At 44.5% G+C, this 16,820-nt stretch overlaps 3 protein-coding genes across 3 annotated transcripts; all 3 read left to right on the forward strand.

The window, feature by feature from the left end:
- Positions 1-3,830: 3,830 nt before the first annotated feature.
- On the forward strand, positions 3,831-5,167 carry gpx9 (glutathione peroxidase 9). The gene is made up of 5 exons (XM_019881088.1): positions 3,831-4,000; positions 4,205-4,298; positions 4,420-4,550; positions 4,611-4,741; positions 4,884-5,167. Exons 2-5 carry the CDS (start codon positions 4,226-4,228, stop codon positions 4,939-4,941), a joined length of 393 nt encoding a protein of 130 aa, XP_019736647.1. The 5' UTR covers positions 3,831-4,000; positions 4,205-4,225; the 3' UTR covers positions 4,942-5,167.
- Positions 5,168-5,547: 380 nt separating this feature from the next.
- ndufb8 (NADH:ubiquinone oxidoreductase subunit B8) lies at positions 5,548-7,398 on the forward strand. The gene is made up of 5 exons (XM_019881345.1): positions 5,548-5,683; positions 5,913-6,039; positions 6,207-6,306; positions 6,417-6,572; positions 7,238-7,398. The coding sequence occupies exons 1-5, from the start codon at positions 5,593-5,595 to the stop codon at positions 7,328-7,330; spliced, it is 567 nt and encodes a 188-aa protein (XP_019736904.1). The 5' UTR covers positions 5,548-5,592; the 3' UTR covers positions 7,331-7,398.
- Positions 7,399-7,567: 169 nt separating this feature from the next.
- On the forward strand, positions 7,568-16,084 carry sec31b (SEC31 homolog B, COPII coat complex component). The gene is made up of 27 exons (XM_019881337.1): positions 7,568-7,687; positions 8,480-8,579; positions 8,667-8,790; positions 8,874-9,069; positions 9,164-9,259; positions 9,480-9,620; positions 9,695-9,837; positions 9,923-10,022; positions 10,100-10,261; positions 10,376-10,528; positions 10,603-10,833; positions 10,929-11,003; positions 11,205-11,297; positions 11,424-11,535; positions 11,607-11,785; positions 11,946-12,072; positions 12,146-12,291; positions 12,485-12,658; positions 12,737-12,865; positions 12,978-13,161; positions 13,232-13,624; positions 13,753-13,791; positions 14,159-14,217; positions 14,380-14,505; positions 14,590-14,709; positions 14,997-15,068; positions 15,744-16,084. Exons 2-27 carry the CDS (start codon positions 8,501-8,503, stop codon positions 15,921-15,923), a joined length of 3,633 nt encoding a protein of 1,210 aa, XP_019736896.1. The 5' UTR covers positions 7,568-7,687; positions 8,480-8,500; the 3' UTR covers positions 15,924-16,084.
- The last annotated feature ends 736 nt before the right edge of the window (positions 16,085-16,820 follow it).

The raw sequence follows: 16,820 nt of genomic DNA on the forward strand, positions 1-16,820 counted from the left end.
GAAGTCTCAAGAGGCTGGGTGGATGAAGATATGAAGGAAAAAAAAAATCTTGCATAACAGGATGTTGCATAATGCGTCCCACTTCTTACCACGTCACTCTCGGGTGCACGTTAGTACCCCACGCGAGAAGAGAAAATGGGGGTATGGTGTGTGGGGGGAGAGGAAGGAGGTGGGGGAATATGGAGTGTTCTGTCTCCGAGCAGAAGATGTGGAGTGACGGAAGTAGACAGCCAATCGGGTGAGGCCGCAGCGCAACAGAGGGGGGGATAGTGTGTGTGTGTGTGTGTGTGTGTGTGTGTGTGTGTGTGTGTGTGTGTGTGTGTGTGTGTGTGTGTGAGAGAGAGAGAGAGAGACAGTGGGTGGGCGAGTGTGCCCCGTACTGGTATTTCTGCCCTGTCACATCGTGTTAGTGGTCAGCCGTGCATAACACAGCACTCTACACACAAACACACTCATACCCACCCCACACCCAGTGTACTGTAGATATCACAAGGACACCCAACGCAAGGGAGCACCAACTTCCCTTCTATTTACCCCTCAATACGGCATCCCATAATAATCCATCCTATCACCCGCAACTATCCCCCCAATAGAGAAGAATGTCAAGTGAATTCATCATTCCAGGGTTAATCATGCAAAAAAAGGCATGAAGCAAAATTGGATTTTGCGCCCCTCTATTTCGGCTAATATTATTGATCATTCAATTCTTAAATTTTCCCTTGGGGGATTTGAACAAGTCAAAATTTTTATTTAAAATTCGGAATGCAAATTCAGTTCACTCCTTTAGTCCTATGCGCTTCCTCAGGAGTGTTTAGGCCACGCTGCATATTCAAGTTTTAAGAATAACGCTCGCTAAAACTCTCACACTCACCCTAAAAAAACTCTCACACATAGCTAATAATCTCACACATGCCAAAAAAAAATTTGAAACACCAAAACATTTTACAAAGACTAAAAAACAGTGCGCACTGACCAAAAATAATCTCTCTGTCTCTCTCTCTTTCTCTCTCTCTCTCTCTAACCAAGCAAGCAGCCTGATTAGTTTGGACCCAGCGAATGAGGCAGCAAAAGCCAGCAATGAGGCAGGTTCCTCATTGCATCGCTGCACAGAATGTATGAGCAGAAAGGAAGATGTTTAGTGTCTTCTTGGGACGGCAGGTAAAGCCTCTTAATGTCTCATTCAGGCAGGAAGCAAAAGTAGTGCAGGCGAGAGAGAGAGAGAGAGAGAGAGAGAGAGAGAGAGAGAGAGAGAGAGAGAGAGAGAGAGAGAGAGAGAGAGAGAGAGAGAGAGAGAGGTGGGGTAGAGACACTTCCAGAAGGATTTCATCACTTCCATCTTCTCCTGCACGGCGGAATGAAAGAAGGCGACGACACATGACCTACATATACTTTTTTGAGGCAGGCTCCAGGGGCAAAAGAGGGGGGAAAAACGACCCAAGTGTTGCACATGCAAAAATGAGCATCATGAAAAAGGGTGTAAGTAAAGTGCACTTTTTTGAGGAGTGGGAAAAGGTAGAGTGGCAGACGAGACGAGGATGAAGTTTTGACGCTAATCCTCCTCCTCCTGTTTATATAACACACATCTCCTATTCTATTTCGTGCACTTCAAAGCTTTGCCAATCTGCATATATGATTCACCCAGGGAACAGCAGGAGGTGTGTGTGAATACGGGAGTGTGTGGGCGCATGTGTGTGTGTGTTTACTTGTGGGAAGAACGTTTAAGAATCCTAAGCTTCTTTGGAGTGTATTTAAACGACTTTGGATGCGTGACTGCTCAAATCTCCTGTAAAGATAGTCACATTTGCAAAGAAAGTAGTCAATGATCCAACTTGAGAAAGACGCATGTGACAGTGGAGGAATAACACAAGATCCTCATCAAGAGGGCATACTTTCATTTTATTCATATTTTATGCAAAAAAGATTTCTAGTTGAATCATTATTTAAGTGCATTTTTTATTTTCCTATATTGAAGTGCATGAAGTGTTGATGTTCAAACAGCGGATAATATCACAAAAGTATTTAAAATGTACTTTTTAGGAATAAAACGTGGCCCGTATTTCATGAACGCTTTGGCCTACTATGCTACTAAGGGCTAAGTATTCTTGTGAGGTGGTGTTTGGTGTAGAAAGTTGGAAAACCCCCCGCTCTCCAAACTCACTGAGCTGATTGCTGACCGCACACAAGATTTGGCAAGTTTGTCCAACTTTTGGGTGTCCAACTATTTCCCTTTCCTTCCTCAAACGATTGGAAAAAGATAAATCAGAACTCAATTTGTCCATCCGTCCATGATAATTCAACTGTGTGTTCCTTCGAGTTGGAGCCATATCATACATAAGCTGGATGTTCTTGGCGCCACGCTTTCATCAAAACAGGAAATCTCTTGTTATGAGAAGAAGCCCTTTACACACAGATGTTGCACTGACGCGCGAGGCAACACATGAAGCATAACAATTTACTTAATGGACGCGTAAAAACGTCAAGCCAAGACAAGCGGCCAAGAAGCATTGTTTGCTGATTGTGTTCGTCCCCTCTGCTCTTCCTACACACACACACACACACGCACACGCACACACACACACGCACACAAAATGAGGTTTAGTGGGCCTCGCCCGAAGGCCTCATGCAATATTTTTCTTGAGAAATCGAGGGAGACAGCAAGAGAGGCAGTGGCAATATGTCACTGTAAATGCTGCCATCACAAAGCACACCCTGTGGCAAGAGAAAGGGGAGAAGAGGTGGGGAAGGGCTGGAGGTGTGATGTGTGGTGACGTTGTACACTTAAGAGATGACACTTGGGCAGAGAGAGAGGGAGAGAGGGGGGTGGGGGGGAAGCTGACCTATCTAGTATGTTTGAGTGAATCTGACCAGGCCGCCCCATTTAGTAATTCAGTTTTTTTTTTTTTTTTAAGGGGACAATAAGGTGAGTAAGTGGTTGCCACAACTGCTTTATAGATTAAAGGTCCTAGGTTCGAGCCTCAGCTCCTGTGTGAAATTTTATGTGTATTCCTCCATGTTTGCATCGGTTGTTTTCCAGGTACTCCGGTTTCACATTCCAAATACATGCATGTTAGTTTTTGAGGAACTCTAGAATTTAGAGTCAAGAATCTGCATTCTTCATTCTCAGCATTCTGCCATGTCAGCGCAATTAATTTCAAAGTTCTGTCTAGCACTGATAAATAACTCTTGTTTCAGTAGTTTGTCGTGCAGAGGTGACGTGCTGAATTAAATTATCCTTGGTGGTCACAGAAGAGTTTGGGTCAACCCTGATTAGTGGGTTCAACGAAGATTACAATGCAGCAGCGCCGTGATGTGGTTACAAAGGCTCATTGCAACAGAAAACTATAATCGTACAACATACAGTAACAGACAGTGAACTATGCATGCACAAAGACATGGTTGTTATTTATCATTCTAGATGGAACTTAGCTTTTGCATTCTCATGCCAATAAGCAACAGCTTTCCATGTTGTGCTGGTGACATCACAGTACATCAATGAGGGTAGGCCAAGAGGTTGGTTGTTCCCGTAAGATGTTTTTAATATTATTAACAAATTAGGAAAATTGAATAGGTTATTTTGAACTCGCTGTCACAATATCCATTAGCTGTGTGAGTAGAATGGATTTTAATTCTCCAATGGAGTCTCCATTTCTTTTGATATGGTTTGCAGATGTTAGCGTCCTATTCCTGAACAAATGACCAATGTCTGACTTGCTCACCTCTGCCCACAACAACAATGCATTCAGTCACGCCGAACAATTGCTGACCCGTGTTTGTTTCAGTGAATGGCAAGGATAGAGTGCCACAGCGAACGGCTCACTCTTGGGCCGGTGTGTGCGAGCGAAACGTTTGCATTAGCTAAAATAGGAACATGGCAAATAAATCGATCTATGATTTCTCTGCTGAGACCCTGGACGGAGTGACGGTGCCGCTGGGCGACTTCCGCGGTAAGGTGCTTCTTGTCGTCAACGTGGCCACCTTCTGAGGGTCAACTATAGAGGAGGTAAATTCTGCACCAATCTTCCCAGCACCATTTGGCTATCATAGGGACATTTCTGTTTTTACTCGTGGTGAGCCGCACTATCAGAGGCGATGACCTCGATAGAAAACCTAATTTCAAAACCTTTGTCCATGATTTTTTTTGGTGACACATTTCCTTAAAATGTTTTATGTGTACTATTCTCTTCTGTTCAACTTTGTTCTTTAGTACCATCGACTGAATGCACTCATGGAAATGTTCGGTGACCTCAATTTCACCGTGCTGGCCTTCTCGTGCAACCAGTTTGGCCTTCAGTCCCCTGGTAAGTTGACTCATTCTATTGGATCCTTTTGTATCAGTTATGATCAGGGTGCCTTTTAGCCCTTATAATGTCCTCCTCACTAGCACATCTCTCTTTTATTTGTGTTTTTTTTTCTTTTTAGAGGTGAATAATGAAACCTTAAACATCCTTAAGTACGTGAGACCCGGAGGGGGATTTGTGCCCAAGTTTCCCGTCTTTGGTAAGGTAGAGGTGAATGGAGTCAATGAGGAGCCGCTGTTCACTTACTTGAAGGTATATGAATAAATTTATTGTAAAATGGCAGCTTTTCTCATTTGTCATGTCATCTCACAGGAATCGTTGACCTTTGTAAATCCTGTCATTGGCGACATAAAGAAGTTCTACTGGTCACCAATCACAGTCAATGATATCCGATGGAATTTTGAAAAGTTTCTAATCACTGCAGATGGCAGACCCTTCAGCAGGTAAAGTTGTCAACCATCTTAATTTCTGAAACTTTAGGTCGAGGCCCCAAATGACTTTTTTGGTCCAATATAAATATATATTTTTTAATAGGCTATGTATTAGGCATACAATTTTCACAACAATGCTTTCACTTTTCCGCAGGTATGAACTTCACTGCCCCATTGACAAAGTTGAGAAGGACATCGTCGAACTTCTGTAACCGACTCTTGTCAGTTGATCAGTGGTGGCAGTGTGATGGTCCCTCGGTAAAAGCACATGTGCCCCTGAGCTGGACCTGATGAGGAAGAGGAACAGAACTCGGAGCAACAGTGCATTCACTCTGAGAGCAAATTCCTCTCCGCCACCAATACAATTAATGCTATTAAATATGGATGAATCAATGAAAAGTGATGCTTTCTTTCAGTATTACTCAGCAAATATAGCAAGACAATTGATCCTAATGGATCCCAATTATTCATGTTGGAAGTTTGATATATTTAACTGAAATGGTTAAAACAGGCTAACCATATATGTACTGCATACATACATACATACATACATACATACATACATACATACATACATACATACATACATACATACATACATGCATACATACATACATACATACATACATACATACATACAGTATATGTATATAACAAATCAATATCAAACAACGATGTGAACCCATATGACACTGAAATACGCGAAAAATTACAGTGAGTCTCAAATCTCTTAAATTAATATACATTTTTAAAAACTCACATTAAACTTTGTCGTCCATTTAATTTTGTTTCTCATGGACACCCGTACTTCAGGCTCACGCATGCGCATTTTCTTCCATGGCAGTCTGCATTGAACAATAAACATGGCCGTCGTTGGCTTCCGACGGTGGGCTCGAGCTCTTTCAAAGGGGCAAGGGTCCGGAATTTCAGCTCTTTTTTCTGGAGCTAGGGCAGGTGAGTTTAGCTGGTGGATAAAGTCATGTGTATTTGATGAGCGTTTTCAAATAAACGCGTTGTGTGCTCTGTTTGGAGACCCAAATTAACGTAACCTTGACATGCTAACTTTAGGTTGAGCTAAGTGTTTAGCGTCATCTGATGGTGAGGAATGGCACTTGCTGTTACCGTTAGTGTGTCTTCAATCGTTTGCTCGTATGTGCAATGCATTTTATTTTTATTTCTTCAGCATCTGGTACCTCAAAGGCTGATCTTCCTGGCGCGTACCCCAAGACTCCAGAAGAGAGAGCTGCGGCAGCAAAGAAGTACAACATGAGGGTTGAGGACTATGAGCCCTATCCAGACAAAGGAGAGGGGTAAGCTTGACTGTAATAATAATTTAAATTTGTTAAATGTATTTTTAATGGTAGTATTTTACTGCATACTTACTATACTATACTTGCAATTGGAAAAGGAAACCAACAATCACCAATGCATTTCTTATTTGAAATTCTGACACCTTTCATGGGTCTGTTTCTTGCAGCTATGGTGATTATCCCAAACTTCCTGACCGATCCCAGCATGAGAGGGCCCCCTGGTATCAATGGGACCCCCCAGACCTGAGGAGGAATTGGGGCGAGCCGGTAAAAAGCAAAATAGATGATGAACAACATTTTGTCCCTCCAATAGGAAGTTGTTTGTGTCAGTCAGTCATATTTTTTTCAGTATTTTTAAAATATATATTTGTTCCTAGATTCACTGGGATTTTGACATGTACATCAGGAACCGCGTGGATACATCTCCCACTCCTTTGTCCTGGAATAGCATGTGCAAACAGCTGTTTGGCTTCATTGGCTTCATGTTGTTCATGTTCTACCTTGGAGAGAAATTCCCTTGTTATCAGCCTGTTGTAAGTATAAACCACAGCAGTTAGACAATAAATGTTTTTGAAAGGATATAACGGCAAAGAAAATTTTTGAAAATAGTCACTTTTTTACAGTAATAAAATTGTATTCCTGCTTAAAAAAAATTTCGGTTTCAAAATTTTATCACAAGCACTTGGAGGCACTTCATGAACATAAGTGTATTGTAATTTTGCAGCTTTATTATTTAGCATTAAAATGTTTTCTTGTAAATTGTTTGTCTTTTTTGGAGATCTTTTATTTGATTTTTTTTTGTATCTTTATTTTACTTTTGTTGTTGTTTCATCGTCATACAATTAGACAATAACTGTATTGTCAGCATAATTGCCTAAGTCATTTTTAAATTAATTGACACCATATCCATTTAAAAAACTGCTTGCTAAAACACAGTTTTTACTAAGTGTGTGTGTGTGTGTGTGCGTGCGTGCGTGCGTGTGTGTGTGTGTTCTCTCCAGTAATCCGAGTCACTCTGATGTGAATCCTAAAGCATCCATCAAAGAAACAGGACTATTATTTATTCAAATTGTTGTTTGGCTTGTTTTCTGAAAAGTCTAAAAATGCTTTTGGCAATTATACTATTAGACTAACAGTGTAACCTAATTTCTGGCATTTTAAGTATATTTAATTATGTATCTATTTCTCACCATTCCAGGCACCCAAACAGTATCCCTACAACAACCTGTACTTGGAGAAAGGGGGAGATCCTAATAAAGAGCTGGAAGAAGTCAAGAATTATGAAATCTAAATGATATCATCCTCTTCTCCATGTATATATATATTTCTGTCAAGAATAAAAACGTCTACCAGCCTTCACAATTAGTCGTGTCATTATTTTAACACGTTGTTAGTCATACTGGGATGATGAATATAGTAATGTAATGTGGGGAAACTTTATTTCAGGAGCGTAAATGTGGCTGCCAAAATATTTGCGTTTCGGTTTTACGTGCAGGTTACAAAATGCTCCACTCTCGGCCACCGTAGCTGAGTGACAACACGACAACACTCGGGTCGTACTCCGGCCGTCGGCGGCTAAACGATTAGCTCGGCTGCGGCCATCGTCCGCTCAGTGCTTGTGGGCTGTCCGGCTGGCATTCAGACTGTTGTAGGTGATAGTCGCATGAATTATCAATGTCTTTTGTTTGCTGTGTTTAAAGTTTTAGGGGCGCGCGTCGCTTATTTTTCGTGCGAAATTTAGCAACAAGGGTGTTGGCTGCTTAGCTTGGCTTGTCGTTAGCCGCATAGCCGGCTTAGGTTTAGCGTGGGAAAATGGATTCGGCGACGTCGCTAGCTCGTAGCAAAAGTAACCACCGCGTTGTGCATTTGGTTTAACAATTAATTTTGAAATGTGTGTCGCTTGCTTCAGATAATGACGGCCCTTTTCAGCTACTACTCGTGTGCGAAGCTAATGCTAACCGCTAGCTTGGATTTACTCGGACTTTACCCAAACGAGGGTTTGATTAGCCGCGCGGCGAGGCGGCTTTGCGCTCCGTTTCCTGTTCACTGATTGAAAGGCGCTCACTAGCACGACTTATGGCTTGCTTATCATCTTTTGCGGCTATTAAAATGACTCGCAAGTTTGTCCGCATGTACAAGGATTAGCCTCTATCTGTCAAGAGTAGGCGTGAGCCGGATGAATCATGAAATTGTGGCAAAGTTCAGTAGCCACTAGCATAATGTGTTCGGATAAATGCGGAGTTTTAACGTAATGGCATTTAAAAATCACATAAGGCCATGTTATTTGATCAACACAAAAGTGGCCATTCGCATAAGACCCACTTGTATCATTTTTTTTGTTTTCCTGTATGTCCTGTATGATGTATTTTATTTTCTCTGTTTAAACGTGAACAGTCTGTGCAATATATATTTATTTACAACTAAGCCCATATTTCTGCAGTGTGTTTAAAGGTAAAGGAAGATGAGGCTGAAGGAGATCCAGAGGACCGCCCAGCAGGCATGGAGTCCAGCCGGACACCATCCTATCTGCTTGGCATTAGGTACTTGAACACAGTCTTTAAGAATAAGCGACTGCATTGTCTGTATTGTGCTTGTTAACTGGGCACGCTGTGATTTCTCTTCAACAGGCACGTCGGCGCAGCAGCTTGACGCCTCGTTCAACACAACGGCGGCTCTAGAGATATTTGAACTGGATTTTGCTGACCCCTCTTTAGACATGAAACTGAGAGGGTCACTGTGCACCACCAACAGGTGAACTGTAATAACAGGAAACTTTTATTTCTGGGGGAATATGTTCTAAATTAAAATATGTGTTACTGTACAACTCTCCACAGATTACACAGTCTGGTGTGGGTTAACTTTGGGATGGGTGAGGATGCCACGGGAGGGAGACTGGTCGCAGGCAGCGAGAATGGCACACTAACAGTTTATAACCCAGAGGCGATTGTGAACTCCGGAGCTGAAGCCATAGTGGGACAGTGCGACAAGCACACAGGACCTGTGCGAGCACTTGACTTCAACCCTTTCCAGGTGTGTTTTGCCACCAAATACAGCAATGCGTGTCTCGAAAAAAGGTCTTTTGATGTTACTCTATGAACATAATGTTCCTTCTGTTATCCCACAGAGCAATCTCCTTGCATCTGGAGCGAATGATTCCGAGATATATATTTGGGATCTCAACAACTTCAGCAGTCCGATGACACCAGGAGCAAAAGCGCAGGTGAAAACATTTTTGCAAGCATTTAAATGAATTGAAACTTTTTAAAAGAATGTCCTCATTTTTACTGACTCCACCTGTTTCCACATTTTACTAATTGACTCAGGGTCAATGGAGCCCAGTTATAAGCAAAGCCCAAATGAAGCGACATTTACCGTTATGCTGCACATAAACTTTGCTTACTGGTAGCCCATGCCCATGTAACCTCTTCTTCACTTTCCAGCCTGCGGAGGACATCAGTGTGGTGTCGTGGAACCGGCAAGTGCAGCACATCCTGGCCTCGGCCAACCCCAGCGGCAAAGCCGTCGTGTGGGACCTGAGAAAGAATGAGCCCATCATCAAGATCAGCGACCACAGCAACCGGGTTTGTAGGCCCTTTGGATTTGAAAGCTTGGCGCAGCGAACCACTTCAAAATTGAAAATTTGTCACGTGTCCAGATGCACTGTTCCGGGATGGTGTGGCACCCCGAGGTGGCCACTCAGTTGGTGCTGGCCTCCGAGGACGACCGCCTACCCATCATCCAGATGTGGGACCTCCGCTTTGCCACGTCTCCTCTTAAAGTGCTTGAGAATCACACGCGGTCAGCCTAAAATAGATCATTTATTTAGTTATTTGTTTTATTTATTCAAAAGACTAAATGCGTTGTTGCCATTGTCTTCCTAAAGGGGGATTTTGTCAGTCTCCTGGAGTCAGGCTGACTCTGAGCTCTTGCTGAGCAGCGCCAAGGACAACCGCATCCTCTGCTGGAATCCAAACACTGCAGAGGTATGGCAATATTTTCCTGCCTTGTTAATTAGGACAAATGGAATTATTGTTATTTTTATTTTTTATTTTTTTGATAGGTCATCTACGAGCTTCCCACGACAAACCAGTGGTGTTTCGACGTCCAGTGGTGTCCCAGGAATCCTGCTCTGCTCTCGGCGGCCTCGTTTGATGGCAAAATCACAGTTTACTCCGTGATGGGTGGAAGCTTAAAGGCTCAGCAGCAAAGTACTGCTGATAAGGTAGAAGGCTCCATCCCAGAAAGTGTGCCTTTCTATATTATCTTAAACGTCAAGAAATTGTGGGGAAGAATAGCATAGTATCCCTCCTTTTATCATTTTTTTCCTCTTTCCCAGATATCATCCTCATTTGATACAATGGATCCCTTCGGTACAGGGCAGGTGCTCCCTCCCCTGCAGGTTCCTCAGCCTACAGTGCAGGACACCATAGTTCCCCCTCTGAAGAAGCCACCCAAGTGGGTGCGCAGGCCAGTGGGAGCTTCCTTTGCCGTAAGTGGAAAAGCTCCCCGAGTGGAAAGTTGCGTGTCATTGTCGCTCCTGAGTCATGGTTTGTTTCACATCAGTTTGGCGGCAAGCTGATCACGTTTGAGAATCCCAAGATGGCCCCCGTGCAGAGCCCCCAGCCCGTCCCCATGCAGGTGTTTGTCAGCCAGGTCACCACGGAGACTGAGTTCCTGCAGCGCTCCAGGGAGCTGCAGGTGGCACTGCAGTCTGGTTCCTTCAACAGCTACTGCCAGGCCAAGATCCAGAGCGCTAAGTCAGAGGCTGAGCAGGACATATGGAAGTTCCTTCTGGTAGGGCGTGCATGTTCTCACTATGTGGAGACATCACTCATATGTTACTTTTTTGAAGCTACTTTACTCATTTGCGTGTGGGCGTGTTTTGACAGGTGAATTTTGAAGATGAGGCACGCATCAAATTTCTGCGGCTTTTGGGTTTCAGCAAAGATGAACTGGAGAAAAAGGTATTATGAGACATGCCCCCGTATACAGTGCATGGAAAGTATTCAGAGTTTTTGTCCTGCCTTATTCCAAACTGGGATTCTATTTTTAAAAAGCCTCCAAATTCCAAAAACAACACCCTGCAATGATGGAGGCCAGTATTTAAACCACATAATACCACAACACAGTTGATAAGAATGCATACTACTTTTATATCCCAACAGATTTCTAAATGCTTGGGGAAGACTTTTCAGCCCAATGGACACGCCGTGGATGCTGAGGACCTGGCTAAAAAGATGCTGCAGCTCTCCACCGAGGTCTGTAACCCATTCAATGGAACCTCCAAAAATTCAGAATAATTCTTTGGACTTGAACCACAGAGTTATAGAATAGAGTAATAAAACTCCCTTCTTATGTTTTCGCCATTCCTGTTTTGTCCTCAGCGGTCTGAAGAAGCCGATGGCGAAGTCAGGACATCAGGCTCCGTTTCACCCGCTGACTTTTTCAGCCAGAATAGGAACGAAATCCCTAACTTTCAGATCCCCGTTTCATGCGGTAAGCCCAAGCAAATCTTTTGACCGCAGCAATTGAGCGCCGCGTGGCTGACGAGGAACGTTCTTCATTAGATACAGACGGTTTGATAAGCCAGGCACTGCTGGTGGGTAACTTTGAGGGCGCAGTGGATTTGTGCTTGAGCGACGGCCGCTACGCCGAAGCCATCCTGCTGTCCATCAGTGGTGGGGAGGAGCTGCTCAAGAAGACGCAGCAGAAGTACCTGAGCAAGCAGAAGAACAGCATCTCCATGGTGAGGCATTGTCAGATTTTTCTTCGGTAAAATGTGTCTCTGCTCCAAGGTTGGGAGACATGAAATGAAATCAGGGCAGAAACCACATTTCGTCTAAACACGCAAAAAAAAAAAAAAAAGAAGAGGGGCAAGTTTTAATGAAAGTATTATTTTTCTGTAGCTTATTTCGTCAGTGGTGACGCAGAACTGGAGAGACATCGTGCAAAGCTGTGAGCTGGACAACTGGAAGGAGGCGCTCGCCGCTCTCCTTACCTACGCTCACCCCGAAGAATTTGCCCAGCTGTGCGGTAAGATTACGCAACTTTCACAAGAAGAGCGTCTTGCGTTCGAGACGTTGCGTAATACTGTATGTTGGGCTAGATATCCTGGGAGGCCGCTTGGAGCGAGGAGGGCTGGAGAAACGCTGCCTGCAGGCGTGCTTGTGTTACATCTGCTCCGGAAACATTGAGAGACTTGTGGAGTGTTGGGCCTTGCACAGGGACTGCTCATCTCCTCTCGGCCTGGAGGTAAAGAAAAAAAAAGTTTGTTCAAGGCTCTGAATGGATGTAGAAGGGGAAAAAAATGCTTTTTGTCATTCAAACTCTGGAAACAATTTTTAGTTCATTGATTCATTTAAAATATTATCAGTATATCTAGTCAATACTTTGTTAGCATCTCAAATAAAACATTACAATTCCCATTTTGTCCTATTTTTCTCAGGATCTGGTGGAGAAAGTCATGATGCTGCGCAAGTCCATCGAACGCCTCCGCAACAGCGAGGTGGCGGTGCAGAGCCCCGTCTTGGCAGAGAAGCTGACGTGCTACGCCGGCATCCTGGCTGCAGAGGGCAGCCTGGCCACTGCCATGGCCTACCTGCCTGACAATTCCAATCAAGTGAGGTTTTGTCCTCGTTCCCTCACCAAGTAAAAATCGACTTGGTTTCTGATTTGAGTGTGTGTCTTGTCTCCTCAGCCTGGACTCACCATGCTGAGAAACAGACTGTTCCATGCTCAGGGAGAGGCTGCCAGCCCACAGCAGCCTCCAAGCACAGCCAAGCCCATTGCTGCATCTCACACTCCTACACAGAAAGCACAAATCATGGTATGGATTTGCTCCATCACTGTGTCACACTTCATCATCTGCTTCCCCGCAACATATGCCTCTTCAGGGTAGACGGCACTACATTACGTATTGTTCTCTTTCTCAAACTAAGGATCAGTACCAGGCCCCTCCTGCCGCTCATCACCAGCACCAGCAGCGGCAGCCTCCCATGCCGACATCAGCTCTATTTCAGCCTCAAGTTGCTCCTAGTAGTTCTGGCCCAGGCTTGCCCCCTTCATCTCATGGGCTGCCGCCCCCAACCATGAGGCCTCCGTACCCGCAGCATCCAACTCCAGGTATGGCCAGAGGTTAATTCGTCTGTCACATCTTGAATTTGATATGTTTGAATTCATTTGTGTCTTCAAGGTTTTGTTCCTCATCAGCCATTCCAGCCATCCCCCATGAGTGGACCCTCAGCCTTCTCTCCTCCAGGCCCCACTATGCCAGCCGCTAACTTGTCAGGACCTCCGCTGCAACACTCGTCGTCGGCCCAAGGGGGCCTCCCCCCAATGCCCAGCCCCGGTATTCCACCGACGAGCTTCATGCCATCTACCTCCTTGTCATCAGGCCCCATGCCATCTAGCTCCCAGCCCGGAGCCCCCGTCCCCATATACCCTGGAGGGCTCCACAGTCAGGGGCCTCGGCTCCCCATGGCAACTGGCCCCTATGCCCCGCTTGGATCAGGTTATCCACAAGGGGGCCCAGGAGCTCCTGCTGCAAAGCCCTTTGCGGCTTCAGCTGTTGCTCCTCCTCCCGCAGGTTGGCGCCAACTCTCTTTCTCTCTCTTTAGCTTCCGTCTTTCTCTTCTCTCACATCTTCTGGCATCATGTGCGCATCATTAGAGATGGTTACGTTACACTCAGCTGTCCTCCTCATGTGACTTGCAGGATTCTTTCCTTGGCTGAATACCCAGTCTGACCCTCAAGGTGACAGTGTTAGCAATAAGAGTTCAATGAAAGCCAGAAAAATAGAAACACATCTGACAATTTGCTATAATTAACTTATTTTTCTTGACTTTGGCATTGAAATGAAAGCTCTATTTTTCTGGACACGTATCGTATGTTTGCTGCCTCTTGCTTTTGCTGCTGGAATATTGCAACAATGCGACCTTATTGTGTGAATTCAAACATTCTAAAGCATCTGCTTGATTGCTCTTGGGTGATTATCAAGCATTTGGACAAACAGATCTTGCCAGCTTAATTGTTTCTTTATTGCTTGTAATTTTTTTTCACTGTATTTAACAAATTATTCTTTCGCTCAACATACAAATTTTCATTGTTGTCTCTGGTTTAGTGTCCCAAGAAGGCTGGAATGATCCACCAGCGGTACGAAGTGGACCCAGAAAGAAGAAGGTACACTTAGTTTGTCTCAAAAGCCTCGTTTTGCACAGAAATCCCATAAATGTATAAACCCATGTCGGGGGGGCTGTCCAGTGTTAACTTTTACACCACTAACACACAGACGAAAAATTCCAGATGGACATTACAGGTTTAATAGTTACATGTGTGAAACAGGTTCCTGATAACTACACTCCACCCGCCCCCATCACCGCACCTGTGATGGGTTTCCCAGTGGAGGCCCCTCAGCAGCATAACAACACCCAGGTGCCCCCGGGAGCCCCCCAGGAGCCCAACATGCAGGTCAGTGTCTGACAAAGTGCCCTGCAGCATATCACAAGCAACCACGCAGATTCCATCTCATCCTGCGTTTGCATCCACCCTCAGCTCCTCCAGCAGCTCCCGGCAGAGCGGGTGGAGCAGAAGGAGATCCCCGCCGAGCACATGGTGCTCAAATCCACCTTCGACAGCCTAGTGCAGCGCTGCCAGCTCGCAGCAGGAGACCCGGTGAGTCCACAAAATTATCCTGACAGAACTCACTCGGTCGACCACACCCCTTAAAGGATACATCCACCACATGAATCCGACTATGTACAGTAACTACACTTTTGCTTTTATTATGGTGTAAGTGTAATAAATAGTGCTTCTTTTTTGTGTGTGTGTGTGGGGGCGGGGGCGTTAATTCATTCCAGTGGAGGGGGAAATTATTTAATGCTTAAGTTAATTGAGTCATTTGAATGCGTAAGCCCATAAGTCAATCTGCCATTGTATTTATTCAATTCCTTACTTGACAGCAAACCAAAAGGAAGCTCGATGACGCAGCCAAGCGTTTGGGATGCCTGTATGACAAGCTGAGGGAGCAGTCGGTAAGGAATTGTTCAATGCCATGTTGTCCACTAATATCATTTTACAAAATTGGCTTTGTCCTAATTAGTGATAAGCCCGCATTAACCGAGAACCAATGTGAAATCTTGCCACTCGTGGAGCAATGCTTACGTTGAATTGTATTTGGGGGCAGCAACCATCATGCAGTGGCATTAAGGTTTACCAGAAATCAAAAACATGCATGAAGATATCCATTTAAAAGTGAGGTTTGCAAACATTTTAACCACTGATAACACACAAAAAAAAAAAAAAAATGCAATACTGAAAATACCTCTAACACACAGGGTGAGGTAATACCTCTGCATGTTTTCAGCAACTTGTCACATGTTGACATATTTCTCAAAAACAATATTTCATAGGCAGTTCTGTTTTCTGAGCCTCAGACTCTGGTGCGCATGTTTGGATTTCATCCTATCCTAACATACTACAACCCGATTCTAAATAACAGTGAATCTTAAAATGAAATTGATTTTATGATGACAAGCATTGAAAGAATATTCACTTAACCTTCAACCCACGGGATATTTTTGACGCCGTCGGCCATGTCGCCACTTGATTTCCCATTTCATCAACGGGACTTTCGTCATCGTCAGTCATCTTCTTGCGCTCTTAACGGACGGCATCGCTTGTCTTGTGCATCGGCGCCCTCTCCTCAGCTCTCGCCCAACATACTGAATGGCCTGCACGAGATCGGCCGCTGCGTGGCCAGCCAGCACTACCAGCGCGGCCTGGAGGTCCACACCCTGGTGGTGAGCAGCAGCAACTTCAGTGAGATCTCTGCCTTCATGCCCATCCTCAAAGTAGTCATGACCATCGCCAACAAACTGGGCGTTTGAGTCACACGCCCACGCCTCAGTGTTAAAACAAACAAAACAAAAAAAAAAAAATCATATTTATTTCCTTTTCTTGCGTGAGCGGATGATGATCTTCGTCGCATCAAGAGATGGGTTAGATGAATGTATCCTGAAACTTGTGGCAAACAAACGATGTACAAAGCGAAACATTTGTGTGCTTAAGTGCGATTTTGTTGTTGGCGGACGGTTTTATAATCAGCCAGGCTCGGTGGGACATGTATGAAACAAAAACCATGTTAGAAATTCGCTAACAGTGTGCCGATCCGTTCATGAATTGTGCCATCATCTTTTCCGCCCCATTCGGTCTGTTATTTAGTCGCGTATGAATGATCAGCGTATTCATTTCATTCGACATTGCTGCTTTGATCGCCACCTGGCTGTGTTTTCTACTTTACTTTTACTCGTACAGTAGATGGCAGAGTTGGAAAGCAGTGTATATTCTGGTGGGATCGTGTGCCGTGTCACGAAAGGAAAAGGCAGTAAAGTGCCTCCGTGTGTGTGTGTGTGTGTGTGTGTGTGTGTGTGTGTGTGTGTGTGTGTGCGCGCTCTTTTTTTTTTTTTTGGTTGCAGCGTTTGAACTTTGACACGCAACTTCCTGTTTGGAGTGGCTTCGTGCTCATGTGATTTTGGGCTTGTTTACATCCAAGCAAGATTCATGTTTGATTTATATCTACTTTTTCCATTGATTAGCAACTTTCGATAGACCGACCATTCCCGGGATGTTCTTAACTCCGCTGCGTTTGTTTCTCTTTGTTGGCTTTAACTGCTTTGAAAGTGAAATCTTCTCGCGTGCTCAGTGGAAACCTTCCTGCCGTTTTGACTGGGCGCTGATGCCATCGTCAGACTGGAAATGCCAGGATTTTTTTTTTTTTTTTAGCC

The sequence above is a fragment of the Hippocampus comes genome, unplaced genomic scaffold (genome assembly GCF_001891065.2).
Source record: "Hippocampus comes isolate QL1 unplaced genomic scaffold, H_comes_QL1_v1.1 scaffold380, whole genome shotgun sequence".
Lineage (NCBI taxonomy): Eukaryota > Metazoa > Chordata > Actinopteri > Syngnathiformes > Syngnathidae > Hippocampus > Hippocampus comes.